The sequence below is a fragment of the Vidua chalybeata genome, chromosome Z (assembly GCF_026979565.1).
Source record: "Vidua chalybeata isolate OUT-0048 chromosome Z, bVidCha1 merged haplotype, whole genome shotgun sequence".
Taxonomy (NCBI): Eukaryota; Metazoa; Chordata; class Aves; order Passeriformes; family Viduidae; genus Vidua; species Vidua chalybeata.
Genome location: NC_071570.1, coordinates 63,730,657 through 63,753,877, shown reverse-complemented (window position 1 = coordinate 63,753,877; position 23,221 = coordinate 63,730,657). Strand labels below are relative to the sequence as shown.

General features: G+C 39.1%; 1 protein-coding gene across 1 annotated transcript in view; it reads right to left on the bottom strand.

Moving 5' to 3' along the window:
- Positions 1–1,754: 1,754 nt before the first annotated feature.
- Positions 1,755–23,221, bottom strand: part of TRPM6 (transient receptor potential cation channel subfamily M member 6) — a 76,579-nt gene continuing 55,112 nt past the window's right edge. The window contains exons 34-41 of the mRNA XM_053932539.1: positions 23,036–23,086; positions 13,264–13,329; positions 10,537–10,823; positions 10,204–10,286; positions 9,475–9,680; positions 7,529–7,580; positions 3,092–3,202; positions 1,755–2,194 (exon numbers count right to left, since the gene is read on the bottom strand). Of these exons, the coding sequence (XP_053788514.1) occupies positions 2,080–2,194; positions 3,092–3,202; positions 7,529–7,580; positions 9,475–9,680; positions 10,204–10,286; positions 10,537–10,823; positions 13,264–13,329; positions 23,036–23,086 (971 nt within the window). The 3' untranslated portion in view covers positions 1,755–2,079. The remainder of the gene's footprint in view (positions 2,195–3,091; positions 3,203–7,528; positions 7,581–9,474; positions 9,681–10,203; positions 10,287–10,536; positions 10,824–13,263; positions 13,330–23,035; positions 23,087–23,221) is intronic.

Here is a 23,221-nt window from a genome sequence, read left to right as displayed (position 1 = left end):
TTACCTTGACAGATACTGACAAGAAGGAATAAGATTAATCTACCTGAAGTAGCTCTACATCATAAGAATTCTCACAAATGTTGCTATGAATGCAGGAGCTACCCACTCATGCAGGCAATAGTAGCATTGCCAAGAAAAGGTCATCTGAAGAATGATTTGTGGATACCCTCAAAACTTGTAAGGAAATGAAAGGTGCTCAGGCCCAGCCTGACCTAGAGTTTATATTTTTGTGCATAATATATATGTGTTCTAAATTTATGGCAGCATTTCAGGAAAACAACGCTACCAGGGCATGATTACATTGTCTATGACTTTAGAGACATATCTATGTGTCATTTAACTTAACAGAATTTAAAGGCAGACAAGTAGTTAGAGATCCTTGAGAGAAAGATCTTTCTGGAAGTATATATGTATTCATGTAAGCACATATCTCCCTAAAGTCAGATTTTAAAATGATAACCAGAGGAAGCAGAATTTCTACCTTATAGGCATATGGACCAAAATTCACCCTCAGTCTGCAGAGATGCAATCAAACTACCTCTTTCACAGACAAGCTATGTTTTCTGATATATTGACTTGCTTGCAAAAAAAAGAGCCAAAGGAAACTATATATTTTTCAAAATGAGAAGTGTAATGTGATAGGGAAAAATATGGGGGGGTTCTATCAAATTGTGTTACAAAAAAAAAAAATAAACAATAAGAACCTCTTCTAAATGCTCTAAGAAACTGAAATCATCTGAGCTAAACATTGTGTAGATGATTACTTCAGTGACTGTTTACAATGCTGATGACTTCAACATCAATATAATAATCAGTATAAAAACTGGGGACATGTAACTTCCTAAGTATATGGAGACACTTACTAAATATAATAAATTAATCACAGATCACAATAAAAAGACCCCTTACACCTTAAAATTTACTGTCAACAATAGTGGAAATATGATTTTTTTTTCTAATGACTGACATTTAAACATTAGGGTTTTTCACTCAACACCAAAGTACAAAGTTGTTTTTAATGGTTAACCTGTATTTGAACACCAGTTGTGTTAGAAATACTTCTGCTGAAAACTTCTTTTTAGTCTTTACTCTACAAAAATCATATTGCACAGATTGATTTTTCTGTTTTCGGAACTTCAGCTGTAATCAGAGGGCATCAACAGAAACAAATGTGGATGCTGCCTAATATAATTGCACTTCTGTTAGACAACATTCCTACATTCAGCCTAACATGGACAACAAGTTGTGGAACATACTATTCTTTGTGACTTCTGAAATCTTTCTTCCAATTGCAACTTTAAAACATTCAGAAGCTAAAATATTATAAAGACAGGCAAGTCCCAAAAGTCAAATGATATTCAAAATGTTTGTATTAAATACCACAGAATATTCAACTTCAACTCAAAATGAGAAAAATTGATGCTTGTAGTCCAATAATCTGATGCTTTATTGTGCAACTTTTTCTTGGTATGTGAAAAGAATTGAAGACAAATTTCCTACAAAATTTTTCATTCTGACATGACTACTGTTTAAACTAAAACTTCATTACTTGGTTTATTTATTCTTGGTTTATCTCTGCATCAAAATCAATAATACAGAAAAAGTAGTATTTCTGCAATTTCCTGAAGAGCCTTTTATGCTCAAGAAATGTGAGCATGGGGCTGAGTGGGCTCAGACTGAAAATGAATGATTTGCGTGTGTATACATTCATTTATTTACTAAAGAGCAGAAAGAGAAACAAAAATTACTACCACTTGGAAATAAACTCATCACAGTCATTTTCTTAAGAAAGTATAACTTGGAACTATGATCCACATTATCAAAAACAGCACTGATGGGAGAGTTCATCCAGGTAAGGGGTGACCTGCTCTTGGTGATTCATTAATCTGTACGAGAAAGGGCAGCACAAGAGCATGGAAGGGGAGTAAATAAAGCTAATTTTTTTCATTCCTTGTCTATAGGGTCTAGCTAGGGCAGACAGATGCTGCCCTCAGTCACCTGTATTTTGTGATTTTGGACAAACCCTTGGCAGTGATTAAGGACAGGTTTTGAAGCATGCAAAAACATGGACTCTCTGCTTCACAGCTGTGTATCACGCTCAGAAGTCTCATCTGCATCATCAGCTTCTCCAGTGCTTGTTTCCATTTCAATTCCAAAGGCTGGACCAGCAGTTTCCAATGTGTAGTCACTTCTTCTCAAACCTATGGCAAGAAAACAAATTCAATAATGCAGCCAAATAAATGTTCAAAAAGCACAAATAGCTCAAACAGTGCTCAACCCAATAACTCATAGCAGTTTGTTTGATGTTTTCAGGAGGAAGAAAATCTGAAGCAAGGCAAATAACCAGGGGGTTCAGTTTTCTGAGAAACTCAGTGGTGCAAGCCTGTATGAATGAACATTTCCTGACTGTATTCATTCAGCTGATTTTCCCTCTATTATCTCCAGCTGCCACAGACAAAAATCAAGCCAATAACGCTGCGGTTTCTGTTTCAGAATCAGACAGCAATTTTTACTCCATGTAGGCAATGAAGGAAAAGAGCTTCCTCTACAGAAAAAAAAAATTGGTGGCTGAAAAGTCATCCAGAAAGCAATCTATTTTGGCTTTCAGTCTTTAAAATCTGCCACGTGTCAAACAGAAGCACATTCTACCAAATACAATGTGAACAACAAGCAATCCAACTAAGCATAAGTAGGGGCTGCAGCAGGGCCAGAAAACCTCCAGTGAGTTTTTCCCCAGCTAATGTATTGCAAATTTTCTATTGTTACTTTTTTCTTATTCTAAAAATTATTGCAGATGTTATCTGTAGTGATGACCCTGGAAAAATAAGCTCCCATTTAGCAAAGAAAGGGAAAAAAGTCAATGGGAAGAAGCTTTCAAGCTGAATGCCATCAGGTTGATGAGCTCCCACTCTTACATGGATGTTAAGCAAAAGAGCAGTATTTTCATATCTGCCTCTGCACAGGAAGACTATGCCTACCAGAGTCTTTCAGCTCAATAGAATTTCAGTTCTTGTCTTTATAGCACATTGAGGCCCTTACTTTGTTGCACTTGTAAAGTTATACATAGATTAAAAATTAATCTTTACTATGCATACCGGGAAGTTTCAGTTTTCTGCAACAAGAATTACAATGATGCTTTGCAATGAAGTTTCTTATTGCATCTTCTCCTAGGTTTGCTGGCCCAAATACCATCTTTCCAGACCTAAAAGAAATATTCTTTAAAAATCAGTGAATCTAAAATGAAGCAATTATAGGGGACAGAGATTATGCCATTTTTAAATTTTTTTAAAATCAGCTAGCCCTTTTTATCAAGACAACCAAAGGTTAATACAAATTGCATGTTTCTTAGATATGAGACAAGAAAATTTCAGCCTACATATATCCCACACTGCTTTTCTTTTCCTCTAAAGACAGTCAGGACAGACCCTTCAGTCCCTGCCAAAAAGCTCAAGGGAAATCTGGGCACAGTGACATTTTGATGACATTTGCCATAATCTGTGTGATTTTGTTGCAGCCACCACTCATTCTCAAGCAAGTAGTCTGGTTCCAGTTTTGATGGTGGGCATGTGAGAACAAAACAGAGCTAACAAGGACTTGTTTTCTCTTCAGTTAAAACCAAAAATGCAAAGTCTAGCAGAACCCTATCCAAACATGCAGCATAGAAAAAATGAAAAAAAAAATTTAAAACTCCAAAACCCACAGTATGCTGCTGACAAGCAAGGTTTTAAAATTTATTGTCTTCATCCTGTGCTCATTTCCATATGTCTGTTCTCTGACCAATTCATCAATGCTACTAGGGGATCCATTTGTGGAAGTATATTGCATATTCTGAAAGAAACTGCGACAGTTACAAACAGAAACCACTTATATCCACATCCGTATTAGAAGTACCACAGAATTACAACAGATTCTCAAGGTAGTCTGCAAGCTATCCTATATGTTAGTACAGCTGCACCTTTACTCTCAAGAATTTGACAGTCTAGACACTATGGAACACAGCACACAAGAAACACTTCCAAAGAAACTTTACAAATGCTAGTATTTTATTTTAATGATATGCAGAGTGGAAACAGCACATTTCCAAATCTAAAATCAATTACAGCTCTGATAAGCTTTAGAAAAATATTTTAATTCTATCAAATGTATCTGTAATTCACACTGACAAAACTATATTCTCTCTAAGGAAAGCAGTGTTCAAACATGAAACTTTTCCCTTTCACACAAGACAGCAGCAATGATTAGCCAAAACTACTATACAAAATCTAGTATCTTTCTAATTTCTTGCAGACCCTGGAGAATATGTGTCTCCTGGATCCTGTGAAGGATTCATCTAATCATCTTTTAATGCAAATTAATACATCAAACAAGGAAAGTGAATTATCAATCAAGGGCCATATTTAAATAACTTTAAATGACATGATGCAATATAGCCATTTCTATCCTTTTCTGAAATCTGATGAAATTCCATAGAAATATAATGTACCTAAGTATCTGCTTGAGCAGGTATAGGAAATTAGGAAGACTTTGCTAATTTCAAGGCCACACAACTCTGATACTTCCTCTTATCTAACCATTACTCTGAGCAAGGGGAAGCAAGTAAGACAGAATGATATCTTCTCACACTATTTTGAGAAAAAAAGGTATACTCTCTGTAATATATATGAAGTAACCTTTCCTCTCTACTCAGTATTGAAAATGGTTCATGAGGAATACTGCATTTAAATTTGGAAAACTATTTCAAGGAATCTGGGGATAAACTGGAAATTATCATCAGCCTAGAAACTATAACATGTAAAGTTTATGGGGTAGTTTAACATGAAAAAAAAAGATTGAAGGAGAAGAATGTTGGATTTTTTTTCTCTGTGTTGTCAGTAGGTAGCACCAGAAAGAAACATTTCAATTAAAAAAAAAAAAAAAAAAAAAAAAAAAAAAAAAAAAAAAAAAAAAAAAAAGACCAAACAAAAAAGAAAAAACCAAAACAAACAAATAAAAACAAACTAACAAAAAAAAAAACAGGAAAAATCTTTCAGGCAGTGATAATATCAAACTATTGGAAACAGATATTCTGTGAATGTACCAGTTCTTTTCAGTCTGAAATTCAGAACACTTTTCCTCATCTCTGAATGCGGACCTGATATCCCTGAAAACTTTACCCTCATTAACTTTGTTTCGGCCTTGCCAAGTAGTACATGTTACAAAAAGCACAGAGTGTTGTTTTTAAGGCAATTCTTCTTAATGTTTGGGCAGGGCAGAAGTCTGCTAGGACTGTGTTAAACCCTGTTGCTGTGCCTCAATTACATCTGTTTTAAAGGAAATCTTCTTGTGAATGTCATATCTGTACCATTTTATCACTTCATACATGGAACGCATGTGGCCAGATCTTACACTGCTTGCACCAGCTCAGGATCTTTCTGAGGCATACTTTCCAACAGATCTATTATATTTGTCTTGATCTGGCTATAAGACCAAGACACAAAGCACTATCATGGATCTGGAAGTCACACTTTGCCATTGCAAAGTCCTTTCCAAAACATGATATGGGACGCATGAAATAAAGGACTTACATGACACATGACAGGATAATGACACGAGCCAATAAAGTGATGGAGTTAAAAGAGCAAAACATAAATAATTTAGCTATAAGTAAAGCTAAAATTTCAATCAGCCTCATAAGTCAGGTGCCATCTATTTTATCCTAGGTTTTCAAGAGAACGTGAGCTCAAAGTATGTTTTGAGACAGGTTTTGATCTTATCTAAGTATCTTACTTACAAAAGAAAACTTAAAACACTTCTTGCCTCTGTCAGAAATGTTTCTCCTGCGAGCAAATGAAGGTTAGAGCAAAGACAGTGCTTTTGCATTGTAATTCTTATTACTCTTTCAGAAGTTATTTCTTAGAACTGGATATCTGCTTACAGAAAACACCACAGTTTCACTGCCTTATTCCTTTAAAACCCTAAATCAAACAATATAGTTTCACTAATTGCTGTTCTGAAGATTTCTCTGAATATAAGAAAATCAAGCTGGGTTTGATTAATTAACCAACACTTTCTCTCTAACTAGGACTATTTTGCACATGATAGACAACAAAAAGTTCTAAAAATAAGATCTGTATGATCAGATTTTATTAATCAATTTAACAAAATTATTTAATAGCAAAAACAATAGAGAAGAACACTAATGAAAATAAACTTCATGGTAATAATGTAGATAAATATTTTCCTTATTTTAAAGAGGATAAGCTGACTTGTCTTGTGAAACTACTTTGGTCAGTGTCTCTCTACTGTTTACAGCAATAACTGTTTACTGTTTATGCAACCGCTGATATAAAAAATCTATTTGAACAGTAGCAAATCAGAATTTCATACATCTGTGTCTTAAAAGTATTTGCTAAAATCTCAAGAACAACTACATATTTGACCTCTCTGCATATCTAACTTGAGTTATCTATATGCTTCTGTCATGAACCTATGGCCTACTTAGGGCAAAGACTTTGTCATTGAGAAGTGCTCAGCATATCTTTGCTCTCATATCTTTGTTGTTTCCAAAATAAATTTTATGTGTACAATACACCTACAGTCATAATTAAGCATTAAGACAGTTGTTTATTACTTATATTTTTGAAATACTAATTATGGTCCCAGAACTAAGAACTTGCTTACAAAATTAACTTAGATTTCCAAGTTGTAGGCAAGTCATCTGACATTTCTATAGTTAGTTGCCCTTTTTATTAAATTACATTGTTTACATTGCATCTTCCTATCTTCCAAACATGAGACTTCCCTTCAATCAAATGGCATGAGTTGAGCAAGGGCAGTCAAGATGAACATCAGACAGGGGAGGGGAAGGGATGTCAGGGCAGATCTGGGGAGGTGTGTGGGTTTAGGGAGAGTAGGAGAGCTGTCGGAGAGCAGTCATCAGCACCACCGCTTCTGCTCTTACTACAGGAAATGCCATTGAAGAGCCAGGTCACAGAATGGGAGAACAGCCATAGTTCTGATTCTGAAATTTGATTCACAAAGGCAGACTGCTATTTCTGTGTGTCTAATCTATCCAGTTTTTGTAAGTTTCCATTCATGATTTACCATCTTCATATCACATCTCTGAAGTCATGCTGCATGTTTAAGTGCAGCAGTAAAACCTATTGGAGAGGTTAAAGTGCCAGGCCCTCTCTTCATCCTCTTAAGCCATTGTGGCCCCCTATACTCCTAGAAAAAGTCAGGGGAAACTGGACTGCCACATTCATATCTTTCATACAACTCTGTGAAGAGATTGCTCCCAGCACAGCAGCGCAGACTCTCCCACCTTTCATACACCTCTTACCACATGTTGAGAGCTGGGACACAGAGTCCTCCAAAGCACAGGAGAAAATGCAGTCTCTCCATTGGCATCATACTGTCGTTTAACCCAAACACCATGTGAAAAAAAAAATTAAAACCTCCCCCACAAAATATAGAAAACCATCCTAAATATACAGACTGTTGGCAGAATATCTGAAATGAATGGTAATTTCAACAGAAAAAAACCTACTTTTTGTCTTCAGGTTTAATCACAGATGGATCTGTAAGGTTTTCCCCAACACCTACAAAAAATAAACATTGTGTGTGTTACAAAGGAAGGTAGTCATGATTTCATACCCTGGCACTTAACAAAAGATGTAATTAACCATTTTCTTGGTACATCATAAAGTGTCATAGTTAAAGTGGTCATGAGGTAGAATGAAAATTCTATGAGTATAAAAATGTGTAAAGTACTTGTAATAGAGTTACAGTTACAGTTCTTACTACAGTTCTGTCTTCAGCTGCTTTGAGGTCAATTTATATGTAGATGGAAAGTTTATGAAAATGCCATAAATATATTGAAGCTCAACTAACTAAATTGTGACCAAACAAAATATTCTTATTTTACTTGGAATAAAGGTACTAATCACATATGGATCTTACCAATATCAATAGAGCTACTTTCAGACACACATTCTCTTCAAGGTAACAAACACAAGAAGCCACAACTTCATGATGTGCAAATATTTGCATCTGTTATCCCTTTCTACATTTGGGTGGCCAAGGAAGCATATTAAAGAAATGATACCTGAATGCTGATACCTATGTTGCACTTTTCACCAAACTGATTTAGTATACTACCTTTACGAAAGCCATCTTTTCTTGAATCTGTCAAAATTGCTGAGCTTTTACACTAATGAAAAATCTATGGTCATGTAACCATGTGAAATGCAATTATTTTTATTTCAACATAGTAATTTTATGTTCTGCAACATAAATAAAGATTCTGGAGACAGCGTAATGTGGCTGAAATACCCCCAGATTGAAATATAGGCCATTTCAGTTGATGTAAATTAGGCAAAATGTGTATATACATGTATGTGTATGTGGAGATGGCCATGATATTAAATAGTAAATTGTTATCTAGATTCATCCTAATAGAACTCCAAGAAGAGCAGCCCTTGCACTTTTCCTCAGTTCCACATTTAGAGAACTAAACACAATGCCAAAACTAGAGCTGATCTCAATTTGTTTAAGATGAAAACTGAAATTTATATAGATGTTTAATTTCTCCATTTTTAAGCCAACACAGTTGCTCTGGAACTGAGAGAGTTATGTAATAAACCTGAGCAAATTTCATACAAATTCTAATAGGCTATGGCAGAGACACACTTATTCTTTCTGTACCATTTCTCTTTTTTTATGTACAGCTAAAGCAAATCAAGGCAAGGATGGAATTATAGGCTTATTTTGCATAGTAAATATGTCTTTTTTGTAACTTACAGCTTCTGGATGCTGTAAAATATAAATATGTTAAGTCTCTGGCTACCCATAGACTTTTCCCTTGACAGAAATGAAAAGTGATAGTGTTTCTGCTGTTTGATGGGTGATGTTCCTCTGAACATTGTCAACTGTTTTATCTCCTCAAAATATGCCATCTTCCCACTTACATATGTACAGTAAAATGATCACATGCTCTTTGAAGGAGTCACTAGACTTCGTGAATAGCATTCAGGTTTACAGCTTATTTAAACTGCATACAGATTTATTAATATGAACAATAAAAAAATGCAGATAGTTCACCTATTTTGACATTTACATACACATTGTGTGCATGAGTACATGAGTACATTTGAATCTCTGTATTATTTATACATCTTAGGAAAAATAAAAATATCTTAATAGTGGAGTGGCTTTTTTGGAGCTGGATGAAATATTCCTGCAGTTTATCTAACTGCTCTTTTTGTCTTTCAGCCTGGAGGCATTTGAAGCAATATTATTTTCCCATTACACCTACATTAACCTAGACGGTTTCTGTGGATTCTCATTCATCAGCATCCCATAACAGATATCCAGAAGTTTTTTGAGCTTTGCATATTCTCATTTAAGGGAGAATTTGCCCCTCAGTACTAAATTCTCTTTTGAGTTTATTACTTTTCATCTGGTTTCAAATAGCAATCCTATGCTAGCAGTCACCTTGCATATCCAGGACCAGGAGTTCCCCACGGGTGTAGACGTAGGTCCAGTGAGAGAAGGCCAGCATCAGCTCTTCCAGCAAGCTGATGGGAGTAATCTCATCTCCGTTGTTGTTGTTGTATTTCCGAAATTCACCGGTCATGTACTTCTCAATGGTCAACCACTGCTTTGCTGAATGGCAGTAGATGAGGAAAACTTCCAGGAACCTGTAAATATAAATACTATCTGTCAGCAGCTGGCAAGATGATAAGCATCCTCACAGTCAGCAGCCATCAAGATGCTTGCAGAGCAAGCATACCAAAAAGGAGGACATGTCTTCTCTGGCTGGAGCATTTTCAACAATGGTAGGTAGGTACAAACAATAGAGAGAACAAAGGCTTTCTTGGTCTGACAACTCTCAAAAACAAAGCACTTGACCAGAAAGTATAGCTTATGAACAAAAAACATAATCTGATTTACCCTACTGCACTGTAAATGAACTATATCAAATTGTTTTAGTTAATTATGTACAAGGCAGTTCTTGCTTAAGTCTACGGAACAGAATGTTTATTTTTTCACTACATGTAACTATAAAGACAAGCTTCAAAGCTTCCTACCTTTCCTCCTAAAAGTTCGTTCACTATCCTTAGACATTATCATTACCACTGCATTATCATTGCAACCCACAACAGAAAAGGAGGCTGAAAAGCAAAACCTCTTTCACCTGGTACCTGAAGACATTGAATTTACCTTGGAGTATAGGGAATAGTATGAGGCTTCACTTGGTTGAAGGTATAGATTAACTTCTGGGCAACCCTTTGCTGTTGAATCTCCTGAAAAAAAGATAATGTAATAAATACCACTTCATTTTCATGAAGAAGGGTGTCATGAATTTGTCAAAAAAACTAAACAAACACACACATACCCTGATTATCTATTTTTTACAAATGGGATATACAACCTCCTCAAAACTTTTTTTCTTTCCAAAGATAACATCAAAACACGTGTCAACCTTGTTGAAGACATTAACAAGTAAGCAGTCTAACATCAGGCCAGTCAGTGTTCCTTCAGGTCTGAACTCACCCTTAGACAGAGATGTAATACTGTGCCATGGTGAAAGATCTTTTGCCAAGCTTGAACCACCTCTGGCAGGAAAGACTTCACAATAAATACTTGTCCCAACTTTAATGCATCACTCTCAGACCAAGTACAAATGACCTTCATGGCCCTCCGCAGACCCCCATCCATCTCCTCCCGTGACAGGACTTGGATCATTGCAGTTGTGCCACACTGGGACCACGAAGACATGCTTTTATCAAGATTCATAGGTGAACTCTCTTCTAGCTGATAGACTGTCACTTCTTCTCCAGCTTAAATAAAAAGAAATTTTGTTAGCAAAAGTTATAGGCAGAGACATGACAGAACAGCATTTTCTTTTGGTGTCTTTAAATAACGTATGGCTTTACACACCTTTCTAAGCCACACTTCTTTAAAAAGAGAGACATTTATCATAATTGTTCATCTGTCTGAAAACTTCCCCAGCCTAATCTTATACTATTTAGTACATTCATTCTTGTACTATGATAATAGGTGGTCCAAAGAGCTTGTATTAAGCCTCAAAACAATGGTAAATTCAAGACCTCCTGGATTCTTCCACATAAATAAAGCTCACTGATACTATAGTCTATAGCAGTCATTTAAAATTATTTTTAAAAGGTCACCATTTTTATCTCCAGTGTATGAACGCTAAATATCCCGTGTGTAATTCCCTCTCTTTATGTACTTATGTCGAAGGGGAATTTCTAGTAAGACTTCAGTTAATCATAATCTGTGGAACAATCCCTGAATTTTTCCTTTAATTTTGTGTTTCATAAAGTAAACCCCAAAAAACAACAAACACCCAAACAAACCTGCAGAAGCAGAACATCTGAATTCAAATCTTAGTCTAAAAACAGGTAAAATAATAGTTTAAAATAATAGCTAAAAATAAATCTAGGGGAAAAATAATGACAACAAGGCAAACAGTTTGTAATAGTTATTTAGCATTAAAGATTAAAGGGATTTAATTTTGTAGTTGATACAATATTGGCTGTAGTCAAGAGTGCTACCTTGTGCCACAGAGAGCTGAGTTTGTTTCAAAAGTTGTGACTTGGCCATGATGTGATGAGTCAGGGAAATTAGATTTAAAAAGGCATTTCCAGGAAAACAAGCTAAAGCAAATTATCAGGAAGCTTACAGTTTGGGTATTTTAAACTAATATTTTGATTTTTTTTTTCCCCTAGAAATTACAATGTTATATGCAATGATGAAATGTTTAAGGTGTTCTGCTCCTGCTAGTAAGATTTTTGCTGCAAGTAGAACCTAGTGAGCTTTAACTGAGATGCACTCTCTTTCCCCCTGGAGATTTGCAGTGGCGTTCTTCTCTTGCAGCAGAATCAACAGCACTTTTCTGTTGCCACCATTTGTAAATTAATAGCAAAGTGGACTGATTTTTTTTTTAATTTGTCTTTCTTTCCTACAGCTCACATTATTTGTAATATTAATTAATAAGAAACAGGTTTTTGCTGGTAAGTATGACGAGGTAACTAAATTGCCAAAATGGCAAAGACCGTCATAAGCAATTACAAACTGGATTCAGACTAGTAGATTTCCTCCCCGCTCTTGAGCTTGCTTTTCACCAATTAGCACAAATGCAGATGCTGTTAAATCCAGCAATTTAAGCATATTTTAATTTAAAATAAAGCAACTGGAAAAGTCAGTATCTTACATAAAAGACAGACACTTGAATAAAGACAGTATAACTAGACACATTTTTTAATCTTACATTAAATCTTAATTTTATTATCTTTTGACTAGTTTAATACCTAGAAAGGTATCTCCTAGGAGCTTCAAAGATTAGAATGCTTAATATGGCCATGGCTATTTTAATTATCTACAGTAACAAGGTCACAAGAAATCCTATGATGCTGCAAGTATCAGCAATTAGTTGCTGTGAGATAAAATATTCTACCCATTGAGAAGGCAGCACCTAGATATCAAGAGTCTAGAGGCAGACCTTCTGCTGCTGTAAGCCAATACTGCACACTATTTTCAGAACTCTTCCCAAAAACTTATGGATTATGCTCTACCACTCTTCAGTTATAGCAAAGATTTTTTTACTTGACACTAAAGACATTAAAAGTTTTCTCTGCCGGATAAAGGGATAATGCTTTATAAATCACTACCTGGTTTTCTTCTTGATGGCATATTCTATACATAGATTTACATATGTATCTGTGTTTGTGTCAGTGTGTGTGAAAGAGAAACAGAAAGAACGAAGTTATCAAGGTTAAAGGGAAACTTCTGGCTGTCTTCAGCTGTCCTAAGGATGGATACATAAAAGATGAACTTATGCTCATCTCTGAGCTTGACAGCAATCACATGAATACTAACAGATACAAGCTACAGCAAGGGAAACTTCAACAAATACAGGCAGAAACCCTGGATTCATTATTAGTCAATCAAACAATGGAAGAGGTTGCCCAATGAAAATGAGGAGTCTCTATTTACAGACACAATCAAAATGCAATTTGACAGTGCCTCAGCAATCTGATCTGAATTGCTCATGGAACGAGTTGGACAAGGTGACCTCCAGAAGTCCCTAAACTACTGCACAACTACAATTCTATCCTATTTTGTCTCTTTCAGAAAATAAGAACTGTTGAAATAAATCCAAGACAATTTCTCAAACACAGTTTTTAAAATATATATTAATTTAAAACATCACCAACTATTTATAAAGTAAAACATAAGCAAGAAGTTGGTACTCACCAAAGAGCTGGACTGGTGTAAATGGTATGGTCTGAGCAAGTCGCATTAAATTGTTTCTTTCAACAGCTGCAAAGAACATAGATTTCACCGTTAGATTGAAAAACAAGCTGGCTAAGTTTCAAAGACGCTTGGCTGCACTTTACTGAAATGTACAAAGCCAAGGAGGAGGCAGCAGTGTGATACTGTGTCACATCTGATCACCATTTGTTTTACCCAGACTACAACTTTCCTTTGCACACTGTTGTGTTTCAGGAATGATATTCCACATCTTGGTGTTCCCACTGAAACATGTCAAATCATGCACCTTCTCTCACTCCTCCTCAACCCCCTGTCCTTCCCTCTGTTGAGGCTGGAGAGGAGAACTGGAGGCACAGAAGGAAAAGATCATGGGCTGAGATAAGAACAGTTTGCTGGAAACAGCAGCGAGATAAGGAAATGAAAAGCAACAACAAACTGATGGCAAGGGACACAAAAAATGAACAATTCACATGGAAAACCTTGGCAATAGAAAAGACAACACTACCTCCATCCAGAAGGGACCCCTCCTCCCCAGAAGAGATTCCATTCCCCCCAAGCCTTGGCAATGACCTGACAGTGGTAGAGAACAACCTCTGGGTCCTAGCCAGGCCCCTGGCTGGCTTCTGCAAGTAATTAACCCTGTCCTAGCCAGAAACAGGACAGAAAGATACCAGAAACTCAGTTAGCATTAAAGCTTTGCACCTGGAATAATAGCTGAAATTCCAGTTTCAATCATTACTCTCATACAGGCTTCAACAGGCTTCAGTCTCTCCTACAGGATTAACTTCAGTGTAATTTATAGTGACAGCTGACAGTCCAGGTCTCCTTTAGACATTTCAGAAGTTAATATACCCTAGGAAATGGAGATAAATTCTTCACTTTCCCTCTTTTAAGAAACCAAACATCCTTCAACAACCCAAACACAACTGCCTCAGGCCTCAGCTGTAGCACTTGTCCATTTAGGGGCAGGTTAGATGTAAACATCTGCGAGACTCTGGAGATGTGCATTCTAAAAGAGAGAATTTTCAGTGGAGATGAGTGAGAACTAACTGGTGACAAAAAAGTCAGATTAAAAAAAACACAACCAACTACAAATCAACCAAAACCAAACCCCAAAACAACCGGAAGGAAATGAAGGAGGTGAGCTGCTTTAGGAAGGTATTTCTTGATACCCAGAAGCACTGGGTCTGCACTCCATTTTTCAACCCAGGCAAATTAGGTTTGGTTGATTCAATGCCATGCCAAAGCAAACTGGAGAAGGAAGTCTCCTACATTCTTGGGGAACAAATAATGAAACTATTTTAGTCAGTGGAGAATTAAAGAGAGAATTAAAGAGTTGCGGCAGACTGGCACTGTAGAACTGTAGACTTCAGTTCTATTCTCACATGCATGATAATGGTTAGCTAAAAGTCAGAAAGCACTCGGGATAACCAAAAGTGCCCAAATTTTTGTCAAAATAATTCAACACAGATTAGCTAATCTGTATCACCTACACCTTTTCCTTAGTTGAAACAAATAGTAGGATTCCACAGAACTCCAAGCACTTGCCAAAAAGAAGTCAGATACACCCTTCTTCTGTACCATGTCCTTCACGACCATACACCTTCCAACTACATACATATATATAGATAGAGATGTATATGTACATAAGCACTGGTATCATGTCCATAATCAATGGCCATCCCTCCAAGATATCTGTAGAGTTCATTGAGTCCATGGCTATGGGTTCTCTGTCCTAGATGTCTTCCAGAGCAGGAGTGCTGGTGTGCTGTCAGGTGGTTGTAGGCTGCATCATGAGCTCATGACCAGTGTATCTGGAGCAGTCCATACTCACTGTCCATGGCAGTTCTGGCACACAGTGCCAGTATCATTCAGCAACCAACAATACACACACAGTTCGACACTACAGACTGTTCTCACGCAAAAATTGAATCCCCTTCAGGTACACATTGTGTTTCCACATTCATTTGCATTTCTCTGCAAGAGCGATCAGGTCATTGAGCAAAAACAATCCCATGGGTGGGTTTGCCTTTGTTTGAGACAGGACTAATCCAAACTGACTTCCTGAACATATTCGTTATATGCACCACAGGGGCTTTATCCCTTTCTGCAGTAGATTAAGCTTTTGATTGAGCTCGATTGGTGGAGCCTCTAGTGTTAACTAACTAGGAGGCTTTGCTAATTGTAGATCCCAATATTTGAAGGTCCCACCAATGTGGTTTTTAGCAATCCATTTTACTGTTAAACATTCCTAGAGGCTGGTGCATGACAGGGAACATGATACCCACTTCAAAACTGTGCTCTCTGACCCAGGGTTCTATGAAGCTATTTTTGAAATGGGTCCTATTGTCTGACTGACCTCTTTCAGGGGTGCCAAGACAGTGTTCTGGGCAGTGGGGCGAGGCACAGGGTGCATCTCCAACATCCAGTGTTTTTTTCATTGTATGTACATAGAGCTTGCCTTGGCATATTTGCAATACAATCGATATGCCAGGCCTCTCCATACTTAGATTTTAACCATGAGCCTTACCCTCTTTTCATTTCAGCACATTTCACAGTTATAAATAATGTCCATGGTTAATAGTGTCCATGGTTAAGTCCACCCCTCTCTCACGAGCCCATCTGTATGTTGCATCTCTTCCCTAATGACCTGAGGTGTCATGGGCCCTATGAGCCAGAAAAAAATTCACCCTTATGCTGCCAGCCCAGATCCACCCAAGACACTTTAATCTCAACAGCCCAATCCACCTGTCCATTGTTGGGACGTTCTTCAGCAGCCCAACTCCTGGGTGTGTGTGCATCTAAATGATGTGCTCTTACAGCCAGCTTCTCTACATAGGCAGTGGTGTCTTTCCAGCAGCCCACATGGGTTTACCTCTGCACTGCCTATTTATCTTTTTTCACTGCTCAAGCCATACCTACACAGCATTTACTGTGATCCACAAGTCAGTGTAGAGGTAGAACACTGGCCATTTCTCTCATTCAGTGATATCTAAAGCCAACTGGATGTCTTTCAGCTCTGCAACCTGACTTGATGCACCTTTTCCCTCCATAGCTTCTGTGACTTGCCATGTAGGAGCTTCCCATTTTTGATGTGTCCCTCCATTACAGCAGGAAGCATCAGTGAAGAGAGTGTATAACTTTTCATTTTCTGGTAACTCGTTATATGCTGGGACCTCCTCAGCACAAGTCACCTTTCCCTCCTCTGCTACCAATGATATTCCAAATTTTTCATCTTTGAGCCAGTTTGTGATGACTTCCAGGATCTCTGGGTGATTGGGATTTCCTATTGAAGCTTGTTGTGTGATCAGAGCAATCTACTTACTCCATGTGTCATCAGTGGCATGATGTGTGGCAGGAACTTTCCCTTTGGACATCCTGCCCAGCACTGGCAATCAGGGTGCCAGGAGGAGCTGTGGTTTGGTGTCCATCACTTTGGAAGTAGCTTGAACCCCTTCATAAGCTGCCAGGATCTCTTTCAGTTGAAGTGTAGCAGGCCTTGAGTCCTTTGTATTCCTGATCTGCAGGGATCATCCTCAAACCTCCATGGGCACGTTTTGTCAGAGACTCTAGGAAGGACCATTCTCCCTATCTGCAGTGTAGAGCACAGTTTTCACATCTTTTCCAGTCCTAACTGGCCCAGGGGCTACTGCTACAAATTAATATCCTGTTTAATTTGTTCAAAACTTGCTATTGTTCAGGATCCCATTTAAAATCATTCTTCTTCTGAGTCACAAGATAGAGAGAATTCACAATCTGACTCTAATCCAGATTATTCATTCTCCAAAAACTCACACTGTGTAGGACAGCCTGTGTGTCCTTGTTGCTGGTTGGTGGGGACATAGCTGCTACTTTGCTGACCTATGTCCATTGGAATCTGACAATGTCCATCCTGCCATTTTACTTCTGAAAACTGAATGTCTGGTGCAGGTCTCTAAACCTTACTTTGATTTATGGCAGGACTGGTCTTCAGGATGATTTGGACTATCTTCTCCCCTTTCTGCAAAGCTTCCTCTGCTGTGTTGTCTCACAAGTTGATTTAATTCATGTATTGCAAATGTTCTGGAGCCTCTCCCTTTTCCAGAACAGGCTGGATCAGTCCAAAGGAAATACTGTGGCTGTATTTTCACCTTTTGGGCAGCTGGTTCCAGATGTACTGGACGTCCCTCCAAGTGAAAGCAAACTGTGGTCTGCACTCTGCTGCTAAAGGAATAGAGAAAACCACATTTGCAGTATTGATGGTGGCACCACTCTGCTGCCTTGGACTCCAGTTCATACTGAAGTTCCACCATGTCTGGCACAGTAGCACTCAGTGGTGGTGTGACTTCCTTCAGGCCACTGACAGACTATTGTCAGTCTCCATTCTCCACTGGACTTACACACTAGCCACATAGGGTCATAAAAGAGAGAGCAAGTCTTGTTGGCCACTATCTGACTCTCCAGTTCATGAATCATCTCATGGATGGTGTCAAGGAGTCCTGGTTGGTGTAATATTGCCAATACTACACTGTTGTGGTAGCCATCAGTACCTATTCTTCTTCAATCCTCAACCACCTCACAGCAGAGGGGTCCTCTGAGAGACCAGGCAAGGTGTTCATTTGTCTAACTTCCTCTGTCTCTACAGCTCTCCCAAAAGCCTGATTTCTGGGTTGTTGAAATATCCTCTCCTGAGGTAATCTATGCCCAGGATACACAGGGCCTCTGGGCCAGTCACAATGAGGTGTGTTTGCCATTTATTCCCAGTCAGGGTCACTTCAGCTTCCAGGACAGTCAAACGTTGGGATCCCCCTGTCACCCCAGGAATAGAGATGGATTCTGCCCCTACATATCTTGATGGCATCAGGGTACATGATATTTTGGGGTCAACTAAAGCCCACTCTCATTAGTCTGATGAGCCAGGCCATGAAATCCCCACAATCCAATAGATCTGATTGTCCCTTTCCCCTGGAGGAGGAAGGACTTGGCTGGAGGAAGGACCCCTCTAATTCTGGTCAAAGTAGTCACTGTTCACTTCTTGTAAATACAAGCTCAAGGTCCCTGCAAGAGGATTGAAAGTAACATCAGCTCTCCTATTCTGTCTAAGGACTTGCTCATTGAAAACCGGAGTGACATTTGGTGGTTGTTCTTCCTTTCAACTCAAGTACTTCTACTGCTAGGGCAGAGGTGGGTTTTCCATCCCACTTCCTCATGTCCTCTCCATGGTCAGACACAAAAAACCTCAGGTGCCTCGTGGTGTGTACTCTCTCTTGAGCAGGGGGGTACTTGCTCCCAGTAGCAGAGACTCTGGTCCATACTGGTAAGGCATGGAAAATTTCTTGTTTATCTTGCTTGATGGGCTATTAGGCTAATTCACAGATGATAAAAAAATGGAAGGAACAGTTGACTCCCTCAATGGCAGGGAGGCTCTGCAGAAGACTTTTCCACAGCCAAGATGCAGGCCAGTAGGGAGGAAAAAAAGATGATCTTCATATTGCAAGAGCTAGGTAGTCACCACTCCCTCACACTTGACAGGAGTTGCCTCTGTTTTTGAGTTTCTGTCCTATTCTCAATCCCTTTGTCAATGCCCACATCGGGGGATGTGGGATTCCAGTTCATTGGTTCCACTACCATATAGTTTCATATCATGGGCTGTGATATCCAAACATCAGAGCTGCCAGGTCAGCAGGGACTCTTCTCACTGGTGGCTGATAATTTTTCACATACCTTGCAGCTCACCTAAGGGGTGATTTTCTCTGGTCCTGTTTCCCATTCTGAGGGCCCTGCTTCCTCTTAAGTATGCAAACTTGTTTGGGCAGAATGTCTTCTGTATAGGAGCAACTGGTACCAGCATAGGTTGTTCCTGTGGTTCAGTTGCAGTTTGAGTGGCCACAGTGCCTGTTGTTCTGCTTTCCTCTTCTTCCCCCTGAGGATGCAGTCTAGTATTGACAGCAGTCTGATAAATAGTAACCAGGGCCCTGCACATTGCAGAACTTTCTGTTTCTCTGGAGCTGCTACAGCAATTTTCTTTCAAATATTCTTCCACTTTAACAGGGTCCTGTAGTTGTTCAGGAGTGAACTTCCAAGCCATTGGAGCAAAATAATCCTTCAAAAGCTGGCCCATTTTCTCCCACATTACAGGCCAATCATGACTATCCACCCTCAGGGTAGATCTCTGAAAGACCCTCCTAAGAATCCCTGTTTCTAATCAGGGTAAGACTGCACTGAAGAGACCTGGCAGACTTAGCAACAAAAGCATGATTTCCTTAATATCCAAAGGGAATTTTAAATCCTCCAAAGCTGTTGTAACAGGCCTCAAGAAAGAAAAAGGAGTGAAAAGCTGGGGGAAATAATCCTTCCCTGTTTTGCTCACAGGCTGAGTACAATTATTACAGAAAAACAGAATCATAGAATATGCTAAGGGACCCACCAGGAAGCAGACCCATAAGGATCATCAACTCCTGGCCCTATGCCTGAGAGTCACACTGGGTGCCCAAATGCTTTGTGAACTCTGTCAGGCTTGGTGCTATGACCACTTCCCTGGGGAGCCTGTTCCAGTGACCAAACACTCCCCAGGTGAAAAACCTTTTCCTGAGATCCAACCCAAACCCAACTAACTAACCTCTGACTCAGGTTCATGCCAGTTCATTGAGTCTTGTCACTGGTCACAAGAGTGAAGAGATCAGTACTTGCCCTTCTACTTCCCTCCATAAGGATGTTGAAGATAGCAGTGAGGTCTCCCCTCAGTCTCCTCTTCTCCAGGCTGAACAGACAGCTGCTGACTTCAGCAGCTCCTGACAAGGCTTCTGCTCCAGACCTCATGGCCCTCTTTTGGATGCTCTGTAATAGCTTAAAGTCTGTTTTATTTTGTGATGCCCAAACTGCACACAGAACTCAAGGTGAGACCACACCAGTGCAGAGCAGACCTGGACAATCATGTCCCTTGACCAGCTGGAAATGCTGTGCCTGATACAGCCCAGGACATAGTTAATGGTTTCCTAAAGTCAGTGCCTGAGGTAAGTAAGGGTAGAAGACCAACGCTGAATGCACATCACAAATGAGGTTATCATTACACATCACTGCCCTTGAGGTTATCATTTCATAAGCTGATATCACACAGTTCAGCAACAAAGCAATCCTGATCCCTCTCCCTGCTCAGAAAAGGAGCACCTCAATGGGCAGATAGTGCCTACACTGAAACATACAGGGTGAGGTTACAGCATTGTGACATACCTAATACAACAAATATTTGTTTCCCACCCACTCTTACCACATCTGTTGTTATCTCAGCTCTTCACATTTCACATGAAGCACCAAATAAAGTCGTTATGGTTTAGGAGTGGTGCTTCCCACATCAGTGGGGAAACATTCTAGACTAAACACTGCTCGCTCATTTCCCTCCCTCTCCTCCCATTTGTGGAATGGAGAGGATCAGAGACACAACAGTTAAAGACCATGGGTTTAGATAAGGTAAATTTAAACAGCAATGAAATAGGAAAAGTAACAGCAGCAGTATTAGTAAAAGAGAGTACAAGAGAGGCAGAAAATTCACACATGAATACTGTGAACAAGTATAATTCCACTACCCCAACATGGAAGGGACCCCCTTCTCATCACCAGAAAATTAAGTGAATTGGTTCAGAATAACCTCCAGGACCTAGCCACATACCCTCCTGGCCAGATACCAACCCATCATATCTCACCCTGCTTGTGAATTCCATCCTTCCAAAGAAGCAGGCTCTCTGGGGAAGCCCCTTGCACCCTGCCTAGAAGGACTTCTTCTGCTACCTCCTCATCCTTCTCCTTTCACAAAGGACTGCTTCTGCATCCTGGTCCTGCCAACTCCAGTACAGCAACACACACTCACACTGTGCTGATGAGATGCCTTGACCCCAACTGCCTTCATTCTCTGTCTTGTCAGGGTTAGAAGCACCTGGAGATTTAGCAAGGTATGACAGGAATATCCAGACTTCCCGTGCACAGAGTACTGTTTCTTCATTCAGGCTTCTTGACAAAAAACATCAGTAGCTTTATTATATCTCCCTAACTTGCAGCATATTTCTCAGGCAAACACCTTCAAAACTTCAGTCACAATGACTGGGTTATCAGGAAGGGGAAGAGAGAGGTAAAATAAGGACCTAGATGTAAAATAAGGACCTCCTAGAACTAGGAGGCAACTTGGACGCTACAGTTCTGACTGTCTAATTCCCCTATTCAATGGATGAAGTCAATAGAAATAGAGAGTGAACCAAAGAAGAGAGTCAACCACAGCAGAGCTGTGTTTCTTTGCAGAGTAACAAAAAGCCATGGTAACAAACTCTGGAGCTTATGGAATTTATGGAGTTTGGACAGCAGCTATCCTTCTTTTCAGATTACCTCTTTAAGCAAAATGTAATTGGAGATAATACTGAGTCCAGAAGGGCAGAGCAAAGGGCACCCATGACACATCCACCCCATGAACTGGGGTCCTCATTTGAGAAGAGCTGCACTTCATACTCCAACTCAAGGTTGTTTACACATACCAAATTCAATAGGAATTGATTACAATGTCTGAACAATGTTGGAGCATGGACTGAAAAACAAGACCTTCCTTTGGTGCTGCACTAAGAGCACACTGATCATGAAATCAGCGCATAGCAGGAAGAAGGATGTGAACAGAGAAGCTGCTAAAATCTATGCCATCTGTCAGACCCTGTCAGCAGTCTCTCTAGAACTTTGAAAAGCCATGTGACATGGACTTGCAGCAGCTGCCAAACTTGGGACAAAGATCTAGTTCTTTTGGATATTCAGAGAGGCAGGATTGTATTTGCTTGCTCAAATTGATAGCAAGAATAACACAAAAGCTAAAATGGTACAGAATTGTAGTGCAGGATTTTTGGGCCTAGTTGGCTAAATTCTGTCCTAATCTTCCTGAGGAAAGAAAACCTACACTGAAAACCTCTGAAGACATTTGTCAGCTCATAAGGGAAACTACTTCCATCTGTGCTAAAAAGTCCAACAACATCTCAAATAGTATGCCTGACAAACAACAATTCAATACCTGCAAGAATGCCACCCTGCCAGAGAAACTACGTCCGTACAGTTGATTGCAAGCCAGGAGATGTTATTCCCAGTGAAAACTGTGTAGATTTTGAATTTAAGAAGGATGCTAACAGTTTTGGTTTATTCCAGCCCTGCCTGTACCGGAGGCCAAGTTCTGTAGGCAATGGTGACATCTACTGGCAATTTCTGGTCTCTTCTCCTCCTGGAAAAACTGACATCCAGGCCTTGTGGAAAAATCTGTGCATGCTCAGCTGGGGGAGAGACAGGACTGCAGGAAATTAACATTCAAAGGATTTATTCCCTGCCAGATTTTCAGGAGTTCATAGATATACAAACACAGATTAAGTAGTACAGGACCAATTAATTGAAGAAGTCAAAGGAGGGTTTGGGAGGTGTGAGGAGACTGACGGCTATAAACAAACTAGTGCCTCTTCTGCCTGCTCAGGAAGCTGACCTGTATTCATGATTTCCACTGATATTTTGAGAGTGAATATCTACATTCTGCTCTGGATTTGCCATAAATACGCAGAATGAAGCAATTATCAACAGAAAAAAGAAAAATAAATCAATAATCCTTTCATTGGTGTGTTAGACATGAATTAACACAGAACCTTCTTAGCAGTGGGTGATTGTGCAAGTCCTCAAAATGAAAATCACAGTGGATGACAAAGGGACAACAAATGTTCTTTTTAATTTCTTATATTCCTCATCTGTCATTCTTGTGCCTCCTGCTTACCTGAGTAGTGAAGATGCAAATCTTGAGATGTTTTCAAGCAGGAGAAGATATCTGAAATAATGTTTAGAGGATTGTTGTATTAATTATTATAGCAGACACAAATGAATGATTTTTTAATTCCTTCCATCCCAGAGTTTGTCACAAAACAGATTAATCAGAATTGCTGGCTCAGCATTCTAAAGAGGA